Source organism: Scyliorhinus canicula, chromosome 8 (genome assembly GCF_902713615.1).
Source record: "Scyliorhinus canicula chromosome 8, sScyCan1.1, whole genome shotgun sequence".
Taxonomy (NCBI): Eukaryota; Metazoa; Chordata; class Chondrichthyes; order Carcharhiniformes; family Scyliorhinidae; genus Scyliorhinus; species Scyliorhinus canicula.
The window spans coordinates 115,364,090-115,387,501 of NC_052153.1; the positions used below are offsets into that span (position 1 = coordinate 115,364,090).

A 23,412-nucleotide genomic window follows, 5' to 3' on the forward strand; every position below is an offset into this window, starting at 1 on the left:
GTCAAAACAGATTTTTTCAAGAAGCAGTTAGATATAGTACTTGAGGCGAAGGGGATCAAAGGATATGGGGGAAGGGGGATTAGGCTATTGTGTTGGATGATCAACCTTGATCATAATGAATGGCAGAGCAGGCTTGAAGGCCCAAATGGCCTCCTCCTGCTCCTACTTTTTATGTTTCTATGAACTCTGTCTCCCCATAACTTGAAAAGATTCCTCCAAGGGCTATAATTGTATTGCTGCATTGTACAATTTGCATAATTGTAGAACCCTCAAATTTTTTCCTTCACTGACCATCGCTGCTGTTGTTGATTAAACAGACAGCAGATAGCAGGATGAGAATGAGTTTTGCACTGCATAATCTGTGTGCAGAAGGTAATCTAATTCATGGACTTCCATGTTCCATGTTATTTTAACTCCTGGGGAGCAATGCTGCTCAGCAAACACCATTGCTGCTTGTGAGTGGCAGCAGACTAGTCCAAATAATTTTAATGAATGAACCCCATTTATATGGCACTTTATGACTTCCTGATGAAAAAGGGTGAAAAAGGGTCAGTGGAAAGCAATTGGCCAACTGTTAAAAATTTGGGAAACCCCGATCACAGGGAAGCCAGGAGTGCAGACAACACAGGCTTTCTTGATGAGCCCAGGGGTTCACTTTTGCTCCTCCTCGCTCACTAGGAAACTTGTGAAGAATTTTCTAAACTTATCTTACGATGTATTCTTGGTCACTGAAGAATGACTGTAAAAATAAACCAATGTTTATTGACTAAACCCAAATTTTAGCACTTAAAATTTTCTGCAGCTTTTGAAACTTAACCCTGGACAAGCATCTATGAGTAATGAGTAATAATATCAGCATGTTAAAATGCATGAAGAATCATGTTATTTGAAGTAATCACCCATTAAAAGCATAACAAAGTAACAGAATAATAGCAGTATATGAACTCAAACGCTTCTAAATATTATCTTATATGATTTATTGATTCTTACTTTAAGTTTGCGACGGGCATTGAATTCCTGAAGTTTCTTGTGTGCATTGTCCATATGTATAAAATTTGCAGCTTCGCCTATTACCCAGGGGTGTTGTAGGGCCTGATAGGTAGTTAGACGCTGCTTTGGATCCAAAAGAATCAACTTTTTAACCTGAAAAGAAATCATGCCGAACAAAGAATTTAATCAATAATCATTCAAGTAGTGCAATTGATAGCTGCAACATGTCACTAGCACTGCAAAAAACAAACTTCATTTGAAGTATTCCAACAAAGTAAGTTATTTAATAGAGTTGGAGACAAATATGTTAATGGATGGAGGTAATGGCCAAACAGTAAATTAGTGATTCACAACGTAGGTAACTTAATATTAAAGTGCACCTTCATGTAGTTAATTATTTTCAGACAATCTTCAAATAGATCTGGATTCCTTCATTATATTTTTTTCTTTAAGTAGCCTAGTTGAAAGGTTAACCCTATTGTAAAGACACCAATTTACAAATAGTATTAGAGAAGGTGAGGTAAATCAGAAAGCTGTGATTAGGTGCTATATTTTAACAGATTGAAGAAAGGTTGTAGGATGAAAGAAAGTCGAAGGGAGGATTTAAAAAAAGATGTTTTCAAGAGTCGTAGGAAGGCTAGCACTTATTGCCCATCTCTAACTGCTATTGAGAAGGTGGTGATGAGCTGCCACCTTGAACACTGAAGTCTACATAGTGCAGGTATACCCACAATGCTGTTAAGGAGTGAGTTCCAGGATTTTGTTCCAGCAACAGTGAAGAAATGCTGGTATAGTTCCAAATCGGTTTGGTGAGTTACATGAAGTAGAGCTGGGTGGTAATGTTCCCACACATCTCCTTCCCTTGTCCTTCTAGGTGGCAGAGGTAACACGTTTGGAAGGCACTGTTGAATGAGCCTTGCTAATTTGTTGCAGTGCATCATGTAAATGGTACACACTGCTGCTACTGTGCGCCATTGGTGGAGAGAGTGAATGTTTAAGGTGTTGGATGGGGTGCCAATCAAGCGGGCTGCTTTGTCTTGAATGGTGTTGAACTCCTGAGTATTTTTGGAGCTGCATCCATCCTGGTAGGTGGGAAGGATTTCATCACATTCCTGGCTTGTGTCTTGTAGATGGCAGGCAGGCTATGGGTAGTCAGAAGTTGAGTTACTTTCTGTTAATGGGGTTAATTTTCCCAATTAATTGGAGGTAGGTTTTGGTGAATGCGGGGAGTCAAATCTCCTGAAACTGATGCTAGGTCAGAGATCCTGGCCACCAGGATAGAGGACTGTGTGCCAGGGGTTGTACACGAGGACCAGACAGGTTTTGCTAAGGGAAGGCAGCTGAACACGAATGTGCGGAGGTTGTTGAATGTCATCATGATGCCGGTGATTGAGGGGGAGGCTGAGATAGTGGTGGCGCTGGATGTGGAGAAGGCCTTCGATAGAATGGAGTGGGGGTACTTATGGTAGGTGTTGGGGAGGTTTGGATTTGGTGAAGGGTTTATTAGATGGGTGAGGCTACTGTATGAGGCCCCGATGGCTTGTGTGGCCACGAATGGGAGGAGGTCTGAGTACTTCCGGCTTTACCGAGGGACCAGGCAGGGTTGCCCCCTGTCCCCCTTGTTTGCATTGCCAATGAAGATTTTTTTAAACTCTGGATTTGATTTTTCCAGCCAGCGACAGATTCTGCAGATGGGCAGGTTGGAGAAAGCGAGTGTATAGCAGGAATTTATTGTTTGGTAAAACTAATGTGGTAGCAGCTGTATAGAAGTTGAAATTGGCAAGCCTGTGGTTAGCTACAGGAAAAGGCTACTTCTGGCAGAAGCAACTTGTTCAGCCTAAATTCACTCATTTCTTTGTAGATAGCAAATTTGTCCAGTTACAATCAAGTGACGTGGATTCCACTGAAGGCAATATCAACTTCTTGCCTTTGATATTTCCCTGCAACCTAGGGGCTACATATTCTGCAGCTGCTTGTGCTGCTGGAAAGGAGCTATAGCAGCAACCACAGCAAAAGGGAAAACAAATCCAGCGGCAGTATCTTCCTGCAATTCGGCCACATGCAGTTGCATGGGACAGAGCAGATGGACAGAGAGCTGCACGTGTGCGAGGCAACGATATCCTTGGGTCAGAATCTATAGACCAAGGATCCGCTTCATCAATTGCTCTGAACAACAGTCCCTCAGAAGGCTCAGGCTCTGGCAGTAAGTAGTTGATCACTCCTGTAGCCTTTTGGAAGCAGACATCTTCCCAAGAGAAGCAGGTGGCAACACATTGCCTGTGGCTGTCAAGTTAACCATAGCCCCAAATGTGTTTGTATCTGCCTACTTCCAGGGATCTACTGGGGACAACACTAAGATCTTGCAATCTGAAGCCCACAGTTGCAACACGCAGGTCACCAACTATATCCATAAAAACAAAATACTGATAATATTGGAAATCTGAAAAAACCCCAGAAAAGTCTAGAAAAGCTCAGTAGATCTGGCCGTACCTGTATGAGAAAGAAATAGCTTTAACGTTTTGAGTCTGTATGACTCTTCTGAAGAGCAACTATAGGGCAGCACGGTAGCATTGTGGATAGCACAATCGCTTCACAGCTCCAGGGTCCCAGGTTCGATTCCGGCTTGGGTCACTGTCTGTGCTGAGTCTGCACATCCTCCCCGTGTGTGCGTGGGTTTCCTCCGGGTGCTCCGGTTTCCTCCCACAGTCCAAAGATGTGCAGGTTAGGTGGATTGGCCATGATAATTTGCCCTTAGTATCCAAAATTGCCCTTAGTGTTGGGTGGGGTTACTGGGTTATGGGGATAGGGTGGAGTTGTTGACCTTGGGTAGGGTGCACTTTCCAAGAGCTGGTGCAGACTCGATGGGCTGAATGGCCTCCTTTTGCACTGTAAATTCTATGAAATATCCACTTTGAGTTGCCATAAAAGAGGGCCCACCTTTGGGAGCTTACTGGAAGGCAACAACGATTTACCTGATGGTGTCTGCACAAGACAACATCCCCTCCCTATGCTGATAAAATACTGGCAGCAGCAGGAGGTGGTCCTTATTTGATTGACCAATTCACAGCCATTAAGATTCACGTTGGTGCAGTGGGATAATGCTCGGCTCCTCTTCTGTCACCCCCACCATAGAAGCGCTCGCCTGTCTCCCAATCAATCTCAGAAGAGCTGTTAAAACACAGCATCAACTGGAGTATTGTGTTCAATTCTGAGCACCACACTGAAGAAATGGCACACCACACCAATGACACCAAAGCCTTAGTGAGGGGTCCAATCAATATTTATCAGAATGGCACCATGGATGTGTTACGATCCCAGTTGATGTAAGAACTGAACAGGCATGTATGAAAGGCAATATTACAATAGTTAATATTACAATAATGGGAGACTTCAATATGCAGGTGGACTGGGAAAATAGGTTGGTAGTGGATCCCAAGAAAAGGAATTTGTCTAAGAGATGTTTTTTTTTGGAGCAACTTATGGCAGATCCCACTAAGGAACAGGCGATTCTGGATGTCTGGATGTAATGAGGCAGAATTGATTAGGAAACGTAAGGTGAAGGAACCCTGAGGGAGCAGTGACCACAATATGACAGAATTAACCCTGCAGTTCGAGAGGGAGAAGCTGCAATCAGATGTAACGGTATTACAATTAAATAAGGGTAACTACAAAGACATGAGGGAGGAGCTGACAGAGTTGATTGAAAAGGAGCCTAGCAGGGAAGACAGTGAAACAGCAATGGCAGGAGTTTTTGGGGGTTATTCGGGAGGCACAATAGAAATACATCCCAAGGAGGAGGAAACATGCTAAGGGGAGGACAAGGCATCCATGGCTGACGAGGGAAGTCAAGGACAGCATAAAAGCAAAAGAAAAAGCATACAAAGTGGTGAGGATTAGTGAGAATTGGTCAGAGGATTGGGAAGCCTTTAAAAGTGAGCAAAGGACAACTAAAAAAGCAAAAAGGGGGGAGAAGTTGAAATGTGAGTGCAAGCTAGCAAGTAATAGAAAAGAAGATAGCAATCAACTTCTTCAATATATAAACGGTAAGAGAGAGGCAAGAATAGACATTGGGCCACTGGAAAATTAGGCTGGAGAAGTAGTAATAGGAAAAAAGAAATGGCAAAAGAACTGAATATTTACTTTGCATCAGTCTTCACGGTGGACGACACCAGTGGGATACCAGAACGTCAGACGAATCAGGGTCAGAGGTGAGTGTAGTGGCCATCACTAAGAAGGTTCTGGGGAAACTGAAAGGTCTGAAGGTGGGTAAATCACCTGGACCAGATGGAATACACTCCAGATTCTAAAGGAGATAGCTGAGGAGATTGTGGAGGCATTGGAGGGGATCTTTCAGAAATCACAGGAGGCAGTGGGCTGGAAAATAGCTAATGTAACACCCCTTTTTAAGAAGAGAGGCAGAAGACGAGAAATTATAGGATGATGTGCTTGAACAGTCATTGGAAAGATTTTAGAGTCCATTACTAAAGGTGAGAGTGCAGAGTGCTCGGAAGTGCATAATTAAAATAGGACTGAGTCAGCACGGCTTCGTCAAAGGGAGTTCATGTCTGACAAATCTGTTAGAATTCTTTGATGAGGTAACAAGGAAGTTAGACAAAGGAGAACGTGATTTATTTAGATTTCCAGAATGACTTTGACAAGGTGTACCCAAACAGGCACTGTAGTGTGGTGACTAGGGGATTTTCACATTAACTTCACTGCAGTGTTAATGTAGGGCACACTCACCATCATGGCTCCCCTGTGAAAACCTGCCCCTGAAAACCCACCACCAATCACTTTAAAGAATACACAAAACTCCTCCAAAGTTCAATGTCCTCACACTCCTCCCAGTCCATTGTCTCTCATAAAGTCCATCGCCTCCTCTGCGTGTCAAAATAAAGCTCTTGCTTCTGGAAAGTCACCCACAGGGGGCCAGTTACAATACCCCAAACTTCAATCCCTTTTTAAAAGGGGCAGCCTTAATCCGGTTAAACCCAGCCCTCTTCTTTGCCAGCTTCGCACCTAGGTCCTGGTACACCCGCAGCTAGTTCTTCCCAGGTACATTTCCTGGTCTGCCTCGCCCATCGAAGATTCTTCTCCTTGTACAGAAAGTGGTCCAACCGCACCACCATTGCCCTCGGTGGCTCACCTGCATGTGGCCTCCTCCTCAGCACCCTATGCTCTTGGTCGACCTCCAGGGGCTGATCAAAGGTCCCCTTCCCCATCAATTTCTCTAGCATCCTTACCATATACACCGCGGCCTCGGCTTTTTCAATGCCTTTCGGCATCCCGACAGTCCTGAGGTTTTATCTTCTGGAGCGAATGTCCAAATCCACCACCTTCTCCCTCAGCCTCTTTTGGCTCTTACGCATCACTCCCATCCCAACAAGGCCAACTGCTCCTTGTACTCCCCCATTGCCTCCTCCACTTTCTGGACCGCCTGGCTCTGAGACTTCACCATCTGCTCCATTTGCTTGATCCCAGATCTCAGGTCTTCCAGGGCCTCTTCCCTCTGCTGCCGAACGACCATTAGGTGGGCAGTGCAGCCCCCCTTATCCTCCACCATCTTTACCTCTGGCTCACCACGAAGACGCTCCTGTTATTGCAGCTCTTTCTTCCTTACACCACTCCTTGTCCGGCCTGCACCAGCGGGGTGGCGGGTGCAGTGCAGCATGTAGTGCGGAATAACGTGATAAAGGCTTCACAAGTCCCATGGAATCATAGAGAAATACAGTGCAGAAGGAGGCCATTTGGCCCATCAAGTCTACACCTCTTGGCTGTAGTGTTTTAATGGTCTACAATCGCAGCCCTAACTGTCCCTGGTTACTGTTGGTGTAGCCGCCCCCCCCCCCCCCCCCCCCCCCCCACAGTGCCCTCAAACTGCTTAGCCTCTGTGCTCTGCCACTACGTCTAGGTGTGACCCCAGGATGCGCTTTGAAGGTGGAGACAGTCCGCTGCTTACTGCACCTGTGGTTTTTGATGTCCCTGTGTCCCGGGTGTCCTCTGGGCCCTGGGACCGGTAGACCCAGGTGGCCTTGCCTGGGTCTTCCACCCGCTGACCTCAAGACGCATCATTGTCGGGGGGTCTCGGGATTGTTGGTGACCACCAACTCCTCGAAGCAAGGCTGAAGGTTGACCTCCGGTGCTTTCTTCTCCCGGAGGACGGGGCCCTGGGGACAACCTTGGGACAGAGGGGCAGCTGGAGTGAGCTCCTGTGACCTCTGCATCATCTGTCTCTGTTAGCTCTGGCGGCTCGCCATTGTCAGCACCATACTGTTGAGGCCTTCAGCATTGCCCCTCTGTGACTGGGACACACACTGGAATGCCTCAGCAATGTCCACCTGTGTCTGGGACACATTCCTCAGTGACCTGGGATGTCTTCTGGAGACCCTCGGCAATGCCCACCCAAGACTGGGACGTGCTCCACAACGCCTCAGCAATTCTAACCTGGGACTAGGACATGCTCTGGAGTGCCTCAGCAATGTCCACTTGCGACAGGTGCCTCAGCAACTAGGACATGCTTTTGAGTCCCTCTGCCATGGCTGTCTCCGACTGAACAATGCCTTGGACCACAACCACTCAAGCTGCTGACGTCATGCCGTAGGTCTTCCACTGTGGTCGCCACCCTAACTGTTGGTCTCGGTGCCACGCATTACCAGCACTATCTCCTGCACCAGTAGCCTTTGGACTACGCCAATCTGCTATGGATCTGCTGGAGTGTTGCAGACATCCCCTCCTGAATCACACAGCCGCACCCTAATATCTGCATCAACTCTGGGATAACCTGGTCCAGAGGCTCGGTATCTGTCTGGGGCCCAGATAGGCCAGGGATGCAGGAGACCTCCGACTGCTGTCCCCCCCCCTTCCCACCCCCCCCCCCCCCAGACGTTCCTGCCTCCATCTCTTGTGCATCACCTGTGTGGTGCTCATCAGAATGTGCCGCAGAAGCCTGTCCACTGATGTCACCCACTGAGGTGTCTCTGCGCTGATGAAAGGTGGGGCTGACAGCTGTGGTGCCTCAATGTTGGCATCCTTGGAGCTCTCCTCCGAGGTGTTTACTTGGAAGGCAGATGTAAGGGGGACCAGCCCTGATGGGCTGGCACCATTGGATGGAGATTATGCGGGAGAATGAACATGTGGTCAGTGAGAAGGAAGGATCATTATGTCTGACATGAACAACTTACGCGTGGCAGGTTATCTGAGTGGTAGCCGGTGGATCTTCACCTCTGCGGCGCGGCCAACTTCGATCTGGGTGACCATTCTGTCCTCGGTCACCCCCAGACCCTGTTTCCCGTGGGGGTTGAGGACTCTGGGACGGGATTCTCCAAGAATTGGCGGCAATCACACTGGCCCGGTCACCACAGCGCCGGTTGAAAGTGGCCCCCATGACGATTCTCCGCGCTCGACGGGCTGAGTCCCACTGGCGACGTTCGCGTGTGGTTCTACCCGGTGGGACCTCAGCGTTCTGGATGTGGGGGTCGTCCTGGTGGGGGGGTGGGGGAAGGCGGCTCCGGGGAGGGTGGGGGGCCTCCACGGTGGCCAGGCCCGCGATCAGGGGCAACCAATCGGCGAGCGCGTTTATTCTGGGGGGGGGGGGGGGGGGGGGGGCTATGTTCCTCCGCGCCAGGTCCCTGTAGGGCTCAGCCATGTTTCCTGGGGGCCGGCATGGAGACGACCATGGCGCGCATCCGCGGATCCGTGCCGTCCTTGGTACGCATGCGAGGACCCGCGCCAGCCATGTAGGGCCGGCTTTCAGTGCCGGAGCAGTGCACAGCACTCCGGCGACGTGCTAGCCCCCGAGGAAGGGAAGAATGGCTGGGCCTGGAGGCCCGTTGACGCCAGCGTCACTTGTGCCGGTTTTGACGCCGGCAACACTTGACTGGGATTTCGAAGAATCCCGGCCCCTACGTCCAGCACCCCACCGCCCATATGGACCCTTTTCCACCAATTGTGTGCCCAGTTTCTCCTGTGGGGACAAAGGGAGGGCATTGTGAGTCACGTGTTTCATGCATCGCAGGGTGTGGGGGTGAAGAGTATGGTTGAAGAGAGGTAGAAATGTGATGAATTGATGACATTAATATTGTTGTTGGTGATGCTGTATTACTTCCTGCCATTTGATGAACCACTGACCAAAAGATTTAATACTTCTGAGATGCGATTTGCAAGTCACATTCAATTTATCTGTCACATTCCTGAATCTACTTCTCCAGAAGCCAAGGAAAACATTAATCATGATAATTTGATTCATTTTTGAATACTGAGGAGATGAGAAGGTTGCAGTATTGTTTAATTACAGGACTGTTTGTTACCATCGGTGCTAAATGACCATGAGTGAATGCAAAAAGTATATTTCCATGGCAATTATACAAAATTCACAATACATTTTTTATTCGTTCATGGGATGTGGGCGTTGCTGCTGGGCCAGCATTTAATAGTCAACCGCATTGCTGTGGATCTGGAGTTACATGTTACAGACCAGATGAGGACTAGAGATGCCCTTCCCTGAAGGGCGTTTGTGAACCAGCTGGGTTTTTGCAACTATCAACAATGGTTTCATCGTCATCATTAGACTTTTAATTCCAGATTTTTATTAAATTCAAATTTCACCATCAGCCAAGGTGGGATTTGATCCTGAATTCCCTGAGGATTACCCTGGGTCGCTGGATTACAAATCCAGCAACAATACCACTATGCAACAGCCCCCCCTTATCAACAAAAGAACCCTATTGTATACAAACAGTGATTTCTTCCATAGTTTTCTTTGTACAGCACCTCATCCTCTCTAACCCTACAGAAGATTGAATTATTTTCTTTACAAAAGAAACAATGTCCTGGCATGGTTGACGTATGTCAATGTGGCAAGGTAATCTCCATAGCTGCCTTGTACCAAGTTAAAATTGCACTTAGTGATAGAATTCAATAAATATTGGTTCACAAAAGGTTCTTTCCTCCTCCGAATGACTCCTAAGATATGGTTCATATATGCCTGAAAGAATTTGAATATAATCTCTCTGAGAAGTATCATGACCATGTAAACAGGGTGTTATCCACTAGAAAAGCTTAGTATGCTAAAAAGAGAAACTTGAACGCATGTTTGTGTTTGTATCATGCCTAGATCCAACTTCACAGTTAGTTACTGGTCTCAACTGTGTTACAGACTGTAGGAACAGACTGAAGATCTTGGCATGTCTGCATATCCTTACTGCTTGCACACAGGTGGCTTTTGAGCTTGGGATCAGGAAGTTCACCTGTCTTCCTGCTCGACAGAGATGATACATGGTGTGTGGAGACCCGAAGAAAGAAAAGTACTTTAAAAGGGGATTTTTACCCTGGAAAAAAATAAATAATATTTAAGGATGCATTCAAATCTGTATTTATAAAAATTTAGAAGCTGATGTATAGTACAATCTAAATCTGTGTGTGTTGGTACTGCTTTATTCCTCTCTCCTAATCAGTAATGGTTCTTGAATTAAATCAAACCTGTCAAATTCATTAGGCACACTTAGCTGATGCCTTAGATTCATAGCATAGACTGTCTGAAGAATCCAATAATCACTTGTAACTTTTGTTACATTAATGCATGAAATTATTCAGCTGTTTCTTCCATTTTTTGAAACAATGGAGCACAGAATTAATGTATAACCATGGATTTGTAATAGTGTTGACCAGATTTATTTTTATAGTTGTGATGTAGGGACCCACAAGCTACAATCTACAGCTAAACAGAACAAAGCCATAATTACATTCTGTTGTCCCACTTACCAAGTCTTTTGCATTAAGTGAGACCTCATCCCACCAGGGGGAGACAAAATCATAGTCACAGTTCAGAATCTTCTTATACATGTATTGATCACCCCTCTCGTCGTAGAATGGTTCAAAGCCACAGAGCCTGACAAAAGCGCAAGAAAGTTTCAGATTACAGTTGTTCTGCATGTTGCTAACTTACACAAATAAAGGGAGCACGATACTTTGACTTATAGCTAGTTTTTACCAAGGGGTTTGTACCAGATGTTGGGACTGAACTACAGGATTATTCCTCCTGAGTTTATCCATTCAGAATATTATATATACTCAATTAACAGAACATAAAGTATGGAATAACAAAAGGACTGATGCTACATTTGCAAAATCTTACAGTATGTAGGTGATGACTCCCACTGACCACATGTCAACCTCTGGTCCATAGAGACTACCTCGTAAGATTTCAGGAGCTGGGGTGGAAAGAACAAATTAAGGCTGAAGTTTTAAAAAAAGGAAATACACTTAACAACACAATCTGAGTTAGAAATGTATCAAAGGATACCACAAGATTTTGTGAATCTCCCTATTCCCATCCCAGTCACATATTACTACTTTGTTACATGTGCTGTTTCCTCGTCACTGAGTGCAGATATCTTCAAGAGTTGTGGAATTGGAAGGGATGACAGAGATCGAAAGGGGCAAGACTATGGGAGGATTTGTAAAGAAGGATGAGAATTTTAAGATCAAGGTGTTGCTTGAGCTGGAGCCAAAGTAGGTCAGTGAGCACAGGTGAAAGAGACTTGGTGCGAATAAGGATACAGGCAGCAACTATTTGGATGACCTCAAGTTAAGGAGCAGGGGTATCATATAGGGTACTAGCTAGGAGTGCATTAGAATAGTCAAGTCTAGCGCTAAATAAGACATGACGAGGGTTTCAGCAGATGAGTGGAGGCGGGGAGAGATGGGTATCGTGACAGAGGTGGTGCTGGTGATCACATGCATATGTGGTTGGAAACTCATCTCAGGGTCTCCAGTTTAGTCTCAGACAGTTGCGATGGAGAGGGATGGAATCAATGGCTAGGGTACAGATTTAGAACCAGGACAGAAGACAATGGCCTCAGACTTCCCAATATTTAATTGAAGGAAATTTCTGCTCATCCTATATGGGATTTCAGATAAGCAATCCAATAATTTATTATCAATGCAGGAATCAAGAAGGTTGTTAGTGAGGTAGAGCTGGGTGTCGTCAGCATGCATGAGAAAACTTACACTATAATTTCAAATTATGAAGATAAGAGATAGGAGGGGGACAAGGATAAATCCTTGTGGGAATGGAGGTAACGGTGTGGGAGGACAAGCAAAACTATTGCAAACCTGGCTATGATAGTCTGGCCCATCCTAAGGAAAATTGCCAGCCATCCCTTCATCAATCAACTGCATTCAGAGGCAGGGCCTACAACCCACCTGATTTACAAGCCTATCACTGTTGATTCCAGAGCCTACCTGGAAATATCAAGCAGTATCTGTGAAGAGAGAAAGAGAGATAACGGGCGCGATTCTCCGCACCCGCGGAAAATCGGGAAGTCGGCCGTTTCACGGCCGACTTTTGCAACGGCCCGACACGGCCCATTTCCCGAGGTATTCACGTCCGGGAAATGGGCTAGGAACGGGGCCGCGTCAATCACGTTCGCGATGACGCCGGAACGCGGCGACGCTACGAACATGCCCACGTGACGCCGCCCGACGCCGTAAAAAGGCGCGGGCGAGCACAGAAACTAGGCCAGGATGTCGGAGCTCAGGAGAGCAGCCCCGCGATTCGTTGAGGCTGACGTGGAGACGCTGCTCAAATCAATCGAGCAGAGGAGGGGCATCATCTGCCCGCGTAGAGGGCATCGCCACCCTGCCAGTGCGGTGCGCCAGGCCTGGCGTGAGGTGGCTGCTGCCGTCAGTGCTGTGGGGCAGACCCCTCGCTCTGCAGACCAATGTCGGAAGAAGATGCACGACCTCATCAGGGCTGCCAGGGTAAGTGCCAAGAGGGTGCCCCCGGGTCACAACCATCCCTCCCCCCTTTACTTAATCACCCACCTCCCCCCCCCCCCCCACCGGCAGGGGGGGTGGAGGGGGATTGGGGCAGAGTGAGTGGAGGGTGGTTCACTAAGTAGTCACAGACCCAGCGCTCTGGCCCCCATGGAGAGATGCAATGGTCTTATTACAACTTGACCCCCAAACTGTGCCAGTATCTGAACGGCCTGCTGATACCTGCTGTATTGTAATGATATACCTATGCCCCCTCCCCCAACAGGACAAGACCGCTCACAACATCCGTGAGCGGAACAAGACTGGAGGGGGTTCGCCTATCCTGCACCCCCTCACCACGTTTGAGCAGAGGGCACTGGACCTTGTTGGGGGATCTGCCACCCGGGAGAATGCGCAATGCGAGGTTGGCGGAGCTGCAACAAGTGAGACAACCCTGCATGACAAACACCCCCCCTCCCCCATCCTAGTATCGTGGCAGGGGACAGCAAAAGGGAAGCGGGAGAACTCATCGATCACGGTGAGGAAATAGATGTTGCGGTTGTTGGACGGGTGGGGCCCTTTGAAGTCCACGCTTAGTCGCTCAAAGGGCCCAGAGGCCTTTATCAGGCGGGCCTTGTCTGGTCGATAGAATTGCGGTTTGCATTCCGCACAGATCTGGCATGCCTTAGTCATGGCCTTGACCTCTCCTGTGGAGTAGGGTAGGTTGCGGGACTTGATGAAGTGGGCAAGCCGGGTGACCCCCGGGTGGCAGAGGTCATCGTGGATGGATCTCAGGCGGTCCAATTGTGCGTTGGCGCACATGCCGCGAGACAGGGCATCTGGGGACTCGTTGAGCTTCCCCGGGCGATATTTAATATTGTACGTATAGGTGGAGAGCTCTATTCTCCACCTCAGAATTTTGTCGTTCTTTATTTTGCCCCGTTGTGCGTTATCGAACATAAAGGCGACCGACCGTTGGTCGGTGACGAAGGTGAACCTCCTACCAGCTAGGTAGTGCCTCCAGTGTCGCACGACCTCCACTATGGCTTGTGCCTCCTTCTCGACTGCAGAGTGCCGAATTTCCGAGGCGTTGAGGGTTCGGGAGAAGAACACTACTGGCCTGCCTGCCTGGTTGAGGGTAGCAGCCAGGGCGACGTCTGATGCGTCGCTTTCTACTTGGAAGGAGATGGCTTCGTCCACCGCGTGCATGACGGCCTTGATGATGTCGGCCTTGATACGGCTGAAAGCCGACTGGGCCTCAGCCGTCAGGGGAAAAAATGTGGTCTTAATGAGTGGCCGGGCTTTGTCCGCATATCTGGGGACCCACTGGGCGTAATAGGAGAAAAGCCCCAAGCACCGTTTGAGTGCCTTGAGGCTACGGGGGAGGGGGAGTTCCTTAAGGGGACGCATGCGGTCGGGGTCCGGGCCTAGGACCCCGTTCTCCACAACGTAGCCGAGGATGGCGAGCCGGGTTGTGTGGAACACGCATTTCTCTTTGTTGTACGTGAGGTTGAGGGCCCGGGTAGTCTGGAGGAACATCCTCAGGTTTGCGTCGTGATCCTGCTGGTCATGGCCGCAGATGGTGACGTTGTCCAAGTACGGGAAGGTCGCCCGTAAGCCGTACTGGTCCACCATTTGATCCATCGCCCTCTGGAAAACGGAGACTCCGTTTGTAACACCAAAGGGTACCCTGAGGAAGTTTATTGTCTGGCCATAATCCACTACCATTCGTTGCTTTTCCCCGGAGCGGACTACCAGTACTTGGGCCCTCCAAGGGCTGTTGCTGGCCTCTATAACCCCCTCTTTTAGTAGCCGCTGAACCTCTGACTTGATAAAAGTCATGTCTTGGGTACTGTACCGGCGACTCTTGGTGGCAATGGGCTTACAGTCGGGAGTGAGGTTCGCGAAGAGACGGGGTGGCGCAACTTTGAGTGTCGCCAGGCTGCATACTGCGAGTGGGGGCAGGGGTCCGCCGAACTTCAGTGTCAGGCTCCGGTGGCTGCACTGAAAGTCGAGGCCGAGCAGCAGGGGGGGCGCAGAGTTGAGGAAAGATGTAAAGTTTAAAACGGGAGTATTTCGCGCCTTGAATTGTGAGGTCAGCGACACAATACCCCGTGATTTGAACCAAATGGGACCCTGAGGCGAGGGCGATAGTTTGGGAGGCGGGGTGGATGCGCAGGGAGCAGCGCCTTACCATGTCTGGATGGATAAAGATCTCCGTGCTCCCAGAGTCGAATAGGTAGGGAGTGTCGTGGCCGTTGATTCGCACCCGCATCATCGAGTTTCGCAGGTGTTTCGGCCGCGATTGATCGAGTGTGATCGCTCCTAGTTGCGGGCCGTCAGAGTCAAACTCACAAAATGGCCGCCCAGAGTCACAAGATGGCCGCCGCCGCCGGTCGCATGTGTCGGGTTTCGAAGATGGCCGCCGCCAAGATGGCCGCTCCCATGACTCGCATGAGGTCGATGACGTGTCGGAAGTGGGCGTGCCCGGCCGCAGGGCAGCCGCGTTGCGGGGTCTGTGAGGCCGGGAGTTTGATTTCTGGGCCTGATGAGGGTTTCGTTTGTGGCCTTTGGGCCCAGCCAGGCAGACTTTCGCGAAGTGCCCTTTCTTCTCGCAGTCGTTGCAGATCGCGGATCGGGCGGGGCAACGCTGACGTGGGTGCTGGCCTTGCCCACAGAAATAGCATGGGGAGCCCCCAGAGTGAGTGGATCGTCGCGTGGCACAGGCCTGTAGCGTGGCCGAGTCTGGAGGGGATCGAGAGGGGTTCGTAAGGTCCGGGGAGTACGTACGGAGGTTACGGTGGGCTGTTTCTAGGGAAGAGGCGAGCGTTACCGTGCCTTGGAGATCCTTCGCCCCGTCTTCTAGGAGCCGCTGCCGGATGTACGAGGACCTGATACCAGACACAAGGGCGTCGTGAATATGTAAGTTCCCGTGTTCTTCTGCCGTCACTGCTTTGTGGTTGCAGTTCCTCGCGAGCGCGATGAGTCTTTCCACGAACTCGTCCAGCGTTTCCCCGGAACGCTGGCTGCAGGTTGAGAGCAAATGTCTGGTGTGTACCTCGTTAGTAGTTTTTATGAAGCGTTTCTTCAATATTTCGATCGCCGCCTCATAGGTCGTAGCGGTTTCGATCATGGCGGAGAGTCGGTGGCTCACCCGGCCATGTAGTAAGCACAGCTTGCGAGTGCTGTCGACATCAGTCGTTGAGGAGTCCAGATAGTCCTCGAAATACTGGAGCCAATGTTTAAAAATTTCCGGGGCTTCCGGCAACCTGGCGTCTAGGTTGAGTTTCTCCGGTTTTAGAGCGCTGTCCATCTTGATGTGTCTGTAGATTAAATTGAGGCACCCTCAATTACGACGCGAGAGCGAGGTCAGTAATCAAAGGCTTTAATATACAGAGAACAGGACTGCATCCGAGAGAAGTGTGCTCGCAAAATGGAGTCTCATCTTATATCCTGTTTCCAGGGGGCGTAGCCAGAGGCGGAGTCCCCCAGGGTTCCAAGTCTCTTAAAGGGGCAAGGTATTAAAAGTAAATACCGATCATCACAGACAGCTCCCCCATCCTCTGTTTCTTCACACACCCTGTCCACTTGGACACCTCCCCATCCTCTGTTCCTTCACACACCCTTCCCACTTGGACACCTCCCCCGTCCTCTGTCCCTTCACACACCCTGCCCACTTGGACACCTCCCCTATCCTCTGTCCCTTCACACACTCTGCCCACTTGGACACCTCCCCCATCCTCTGTCCCTTCACACACTCTGCCCACTTGGACACCTCCCCCATCCTCTGTCCCTTCACACACTCTGCCCACTTGGACACCTCCCCCATCCTCTGTCCCTTCACACCCTGCCCACTGGGACCGTCCAGCGCCCGGCCGAGCGAATCTAAATAACACGTTTCATTCTCTTCCCTAGGACGTGATGCCGAGCGACCAGGGCCGTCTGCCTCCAGGCGGACATAGGCATCTGCCCCCACCTCACCCAGGGCCGCACAACAGAGGGTGCCCGATCAGTGGGAGTCCCATCCTCCCCAACCGAATCTGTGGAGCAGGACACACAGAGGGCGGCGACAGAGCAAGAGAGAGAAATGGCCCGCGATCGCCCTGCGGCCTCTCAGCGGGCCGATGACATAGAGGAGGCGTCAACCCAAGACAACCTCGAGCTTGCGGCACAGCTATCTCCCACACCATCCACCATCCCAGAGACACTCACCCCGGTTGGGCTATTTAGTGATGAGGCTCCTGGGTCACAGTCTGGGTCGCACATCACAGCTGAACAGGTGCAGCAGGTGGAGGTCGGAGCAGCCGAGGGCCCGGACTGACAGAGGCCAGACCAGGCCCAGCATGCAGCTGGCTCCCAGATGTTTTCCGAGTTCCTGGACTTTCTCAACCCACCAGCACAGCCGATGCATCAAGAAACCCAGGGACACAATGACGGGATGAGGGCTGTCTTCCAGACTCTGCAGACGCTGTTAGAGGAGTCGAACCGCGTCCATGAGCAGGGAGTGGTGCCGCTCATGGCAGCAACCCAGGCCGACACCGCACGGGTGGCATCCGCGGTGGAGGCAATGGGTCAGGTTATGCAAGGCGTTGGGCTTAATGTGCACGCGTCATCCTCGGCCCTGGACAGGGTTGCCCTCTCACAGGCAGCAATGCGCCAGAGCCAACACGACATTGCCGGCGCGCTGCGACCTTTGGCCAAGTCTCAGCAGGTCATGGCCCAGTCGCAGCACGCCATGGCATAGTCACAGCAGTCGATGGCACAGTCCCAGAAGTCGATGGCACAGTCCCAGCAGTCAGTCACGGAGAGCATCAACCGCCTGATACATGTGCTGGATGGTGTCGTGCACTCAGGTTGAGATCGCACAGTCCCTGGCGGGAATGTCTAACTCCCTGGACTCCGTCTCTGCAAACCTTCGGATCCTGGTGGATACCGTTGCAGGCCTCCAGGACTGGCAGCGCCAGGTGTCGGTGGCGCGACGGGGCACCTCCCCGGTCGCACCTCTGTCCCAAAGTGAGGCCCGGGGGCCACCGGGCTCCCCGAGGGAAGAGGAGGTTTCGAGGCCCGTCCCATTAACTCCATCACGGGACGTCCCGGAATTCTTGGCCTCCCCCCTTCCCATCCCTGGTGCAACGGGTGGGCAGCAGGCAGAGCAGGGTGGCACAACGTCACCCGAGACGCCCGCAGAGCAGCCTGGCCCATCAAGGCCGGATCGCCCCAGGAAACGCTTGCCGAAGGAGAAACAAGTCGAGGGGGGCGATTCGCAGCAGTCCTCCTCCACTCCTGCTGTATCATCTGGGGAATCACTTAGACATAGTGGTAGGGCCCGTAAGGCAACAAAGAGAGACACTGAGTAAGTTGGCACGGGTGAAGGGCACAGTTTAGTTGTAGGGGCTAGGGCACCTGTAAATTTTTGTTCACATTAAACGCACTGTTCCACCTTACTTGTAATACCGTGTGATTGTTCCACAGCCACAGGAATCGTGATGGTGACCGAGTGTCGCTGGGATTGACGAGCGGTGCAACTTCGGTCCCGGGTGTGCAGTCCCATCCCCCCCACCCCCTACCACAGCTAGCCCACGCGGGCACGTGATGGAGTGTCCGTGACGATCTCAGCGGCCACCAAGGTGGATGGTTCAGCTATTGCCATGGGTCAGACTCTCTCTAACGATTCTGAGCTCACAGCTCTTCGCAGAGCGGGCTGTCATCATTCCACATGGCACTGATCACACCCGCTGACACAGCCATCGATGTTGTGCCATACCGTCTGGACCCAGTGGTAAGGGTGATGTCGAAGTGGAGCAGTGCACACTGAGAGGGGGTGGGGGGGGGGGGGGGGCGGCTGTGGTGGTGGCAGTTGTGTGTTGACCCTCTGCACGACTAGCGATGCAGGTGGTGGTTTGGTGTTCAGCGGGGACGTCGCATGCGACGCGTGATCCGTGCTGCCACCAAGGCATCGCGTGCCCGCCGTCCTCGCCGGGTCCGCCGTGCCGCCTCCTGGACATCACCAGCACCTGGGTCGTGTCTGCGTGCTGTGCCCACCACTCCGCCAGCCTCCTCCTCCTCGTCCTCCTCCCTCTCCTACTCCTCCTCCTCTGTGCTGGCACCACTGCCGCTGGCTTCTCCCTCCGCCTCCTGCAGCAGGTCATCTCCCCTCTGCATCGCGATGTTGTGCAGCGCACAGCAGACCACAACAATGCGAGCGACCCTGTCGGGCTGGTACCGCAGGGCCCCTCCGGAGCAGTCCAGGCACCTGAATCTCATCTTCAGGAGGCCAAGGCAGCGCTCCACCACACCCCTGGTTGTTGCATGGGCCTCGTTGTATCGGGTTTCCGCATTGGTCTGAGGCTTCCGTATAGGCGTCATCAGCCAAGACCTCAGCGGATAACCCCTGTCGCCAAGCAACCAGCCCCTCAGCCGGGGGGGGGACGTCCCTCAAACATCGCAGGGATGTACGACTGCGCCAGTATGTAGGAGTCATGCACACTCCCTGGGAACCTTGCACAGACGTTCATGAACGTCATGTGGGGGTCGCATACCACCTGGATATCATGGAGTATGTCCCCCTCCTGTTTGTGAACACCTCCCTGTCCCCTGCAGGCGGGCGCATGGGGACGTGAACACAATCGATTGCCCCCTGCACCATCAGTATCCCGGCCACGCTGGCAAATCCACAAGCTCGTGAGTCTTGAGTTGCTCGGCCCTCGGGAAAGGTGATGTAGCGATCGGCGATGGCATAGAGGGCGTCGGTCACATCCCGGATACACCTGTGGACCGATGACTGGGAGATCCCGGAGAGGTCACCGCTCGGAGACTGGAAGGAGCCGGTCGCATAGAAGTTAAGTGCGACCGTCACCTTGATGGCAACCGGGATCGCGTGTCCTCCCCCCGTTCCACGTGGGGCGAGGTGCGCCACGAGGTGACAGGTATGTATCACCGTCCGCCTACTCAGCCGGAGTCTCCTCCTGCAGGTGATATCCGTCATTGTTAGGAAAGAGATCCGGGCACGGTACACCCTCGGCCTTGGTCGTCGCCTCTGGCGCCGTGGCTGCACCCTCACTCTCTCCTCCTCCCCCTCCTCCTCCTCCCCCCATGCTGCTCGACGACTGGCAACTCCTCGGCCCTTCCCTCTGCTGCTGCAGCTGGCCCAGCATCCACTGTGGGTTGTGGCTGTGGATGCTGCTGCATCTCAAAATGCAGTGCAGCGGCCCCAACCACTGCGCAGAACATAGCCGTTCTGTTCGCAGACATTGTGCTAACCTACAGAAGGGTGGTGGGGGGCAGAGAAACGGGACATGTTAGACGGAGGTTAGTCGACACCTCGGCAGCCGCCTGCCACGGGATACCTGTGTGTCCCGGTGGCCTGGTCGCGCTGCTGACACGCGGGCAGCCTAACCCTGGTCACTTTCTGCATCCAACGGGCAGTTAACTACGTCCTCTTCACCGGTGCATCAGTGGCCTGTGGCCGTATGCCACTCCCACTCCCCCCCATCTCCCCCACTCCCCCCTCCATCTCCCCCACTCCCCCCTCCATCTCCCCCACTCCCCCACCTCCGTCTCCCCCACTCCTCCCCTCAGTTTCCCCCACTCCCCCCCTCCGTCTCCCCCACTCCCCCCTCCGTCTCCCCCACTCCCCCCCTCAGTCTTCCCACTCCCCCCTCAATCTTCCCCACTCCCCCCCTCAGTCTCCCGCACTCCCCCCTCCGTCTCCCCCACTCCCCCCTCCGTCTCCCCCACTCCCCTCTCTGTCTCCCCCAGTCCCCCACTCCGTCTCCCCCAGTCCCCCACTCCGTCTCCCCCACTCCCCTCTCCATCTCCCCCACTCCCCCCTCAGTCTCCCCCACTCGTCTCCCCCACTCCCCCCTCCGTCTCCCCCACTCCCCCCTCAGTCTCCCCCACTCCCCCCTCAGTCTCCCCCACTCCCCCCCTCAAGTCTCCCCCACTCCCCCCTCAAGTCTCCCCCACTCCCCCCTCAAGTCTCCCCCACTCCCCCCTCAGTCTCCCCCACTCCCCCCTCAGTCTCCCCCACTCCCCCCTCCATCTCCCCCACTCCCCCGTCAGTCTGCCCCACTCCCCCACTCCCCCCTCCGTCTCCCCCAGTCCCCCACTTCGTCTCCCCCACTCCCTCTCCGTCTCCCCCACAGTCTCCCCCACTCGTCTCCCCCACTCCCCCCTCCGTTTCCCCCACTCCCCCCTCCGTCTCCCCCACTCCCCCCCTCAGTCTCCCCCCCTCCCCCCTCAGTCTCCCCCACTCCCCCCCGCTCTGGATACCCCGCCCGTTCTCGGGGATGCCTTCCCCGTTGTGGCCAGACTCCAGCAGTGCGCTGAGTTGTGCGCTGAGCGGTGCGCTGACCTCCTTGAAGCTCTCGTCAGCCAGCACGACTGGTTGACGAACTTGAAAAGCAGGTGTGTTGGCCGGCGTGAAAACATTGCGTGATGACGTCGGGACTTCGGCCCATCCGGGCCGGAGAATAGCGGGGCGCCAATAAGTGGCGATTCTGGTTGTGTCGGGGGGTGGGCTTTCGATGCCTTTGCCGGGAATGCCGACGTGTAGTTTGTGCAGGGTTCGGAGAATAGCGGGAGGGCGTCGGACCTGCGACGCCGTGAAAATATGCGCGGCCCGCTATTCTCTGAACCGGAATGAGAGCGGAGAATCGCGCCCAACATTTCTCGTCACATGGACTTGAAATGTTAACTCTGTTTTCTGTTTCCACAGATGCTGCCAGACCTCGCATTTTTTGATTTTATTTCGGATATCCAGCATCCACATTATTTTGTCCGTATTTATACAACCAGGAAAGGATTGGCAAGAGGGCCAGGTTAATGATGTCCTGACATCCTTTCAGGAGGGAAAGGATAGCTTGTATATCTTCCTCTGCTCAAATTCCCACCATATGTTAGGTTTATGGTTCCAAGGCCTAATATTTTTTAACTCGCCTTCAATAAGGCTGTTAGAAGTACTGTTCTAATTCTGATGGTCTATGCAGTGAAACTTTCAATGGGAAGTCACACATAATTATTGACCCATGACCAAGAAATTGAATCAGGGTCATAGCAGAGTGAAGGCACAGTCATGCAAGATAAGGGAAATTCTTTGTGCTTCTGGTAGGTCTATGCATCCCTAGAACTCCACTCCAAAGAGGGATTTGCTCTCAGGTCATCTGCCTATTTGCCTTTCACATAATTTTCTGATCTTTCAGACCATCAGCACATATTGCAGTTGAAAGTATATAAAACGTCATATTCACAAGAAATACAAATAATTTTTGGAAATTGATATTTAAATAATCAGAAAATTTACCACAATATCCTGGCGTTCCGCATACTGTCTTCATGGTCACTTGATCATCCACAATTTTGGAAAGTCCAAAGTCAGCTAGAAAAAAAGTATACCTCTGCTTACATCCTGTTGCATTTGTATCTTAAAAGATTAAAGATGGGTGACTTCCGGTGGCGGCAATGCGGAGCTAAGCCACACGTTCGGCAGCTCCCGCTTTCGTAGGACTTGTGGGCTCTTTTAAGGGCCCCAAACGGCGCTGATTCAACGATTCCCGGTGTGTAAAGGGGTCTGGAGCAATATCCCCCGGGATTTATGGTGCGGATCCGGAGTGGGCGAGGAAAAAAACGGCAGCAGCTCCCCTGGAAAAGCGGGGGAAGGTGGACAAAATGGCGGCAGGTGGAGCCCCTGAGGAGTGGAGGCAGTGGGCTGAGGAGCAGCAGGCAGCCCTTCTGCGCTACTTTACGGAGCTGAAAGTGGAGTTGCTGGACTCTCTGAAGGTTACGACAAGTAAGCTGCTGGAGACCCAGACAACCCAGGGTGCAGCGATCCTTGAGTTGCAGCAGCAGGCCTCTGAGCGCGAGGATGAGGTCTCGGCCCTCATGGGGAAGGTGGTGATGCACGAGGTGCTCCACAAAAAGCGGCAAGATCGTTTTGAGGAGATGGAGTTTCGGTCGATGAGGAAGAGCTTGCGGATCCTGGGCCTCACGGAGGGGCTGGAGGGGTCGGACCTACCGGCTTATGTGGCCGTGATGCTGAACTCGCTGGTGGAGGCAGGATCTTTCCATCTGCCCCTGGAGCTGGAGGGGGCCCACAGAGTACTGGCCAGGAGGCCTAAGGCGAATGAACCCCCGCGGGCGGTGCTGGTGCGGTTCCATCGGTTCAGTGACTGGGAGTGTGTGCTGCGATGGGCCAAGAAGGTGAGGAGCAGCAAGTGGGAGAATTCGGTAGTGCGCATCTACCAGGATTGAAGTGCGGAGGTGGCTAAGCGGAGGGCCGGGTTCAACCGGACGAAGGCGGTGCTCCACAGCAGGCAGGTGAAATTCTGCATGCTGCCGCCTGCGCGCTTGTGGGTCACTTACAAGGACCAGCATCACTATTTTGAGTCCCCGGAGGAAGCATGGGCTTTTGTGCAGGCTGAAAAGTTGGCCTCGAACTAGGGATTGGGGACTGTGGGGGTTTTTTGTATCACTGTTTATGCTGTTGTTGGCTATTTTTTTTTTCTCTGCTTTCGGATGGTGTTGGTTATGGTTTTGTGTTTTAAGGAGGGTGTTGGGGTCTGTTTGTTTTTGTACGGGGTTGGTGGATGGGTTGGGACTGCTATTTGGGCGCTGTGTTGGGGGGGTAGGGTGGGGCAGTGTGAAAGCGCGGGCGTACCTCTGGTTTCCCGC

The 23,412-nt window shown here is 52.2% G+C and overlaps 1 protein-coding gene across 3 annotated transcripts in view; it reads right to left on the reverse strand.

Annotated features, from left to right (window-relative positions):
- The window catches only part of LOC119970465 (calcium/calmodulin-dependent protein kinase type IV-like), a 173,351-nt gene that overhangs the window by 15,935 nt on the left and 134,004 nt on the right, over nt 1–23,412 (reverse strand). For all 3 annotated transcript variants that reach the window (XM_038805117.1, XM_038805118.1, XM_038805119.1), the window contains exons 7-10: nt 22,046–22,120; nt 11,123–11,198; nt 10,750–10,876; nt 991–1,143 (exon numbers count right to left, since the gene is read on the reverse strand). In XM_038805117.1, the coding sequence (XP_038661045.1) occupies nt 991–1,143; nt 10,750–10,876; nt 11,123–11,198; nt 22,046–22,120 (431 nt within the window). The remainder of the gene's footprint in view (nt 1–990; nt 1,144–10,749; nt 10,877–11,122; nt 11,199–22,045; nt 22,121–23,412) is intronic.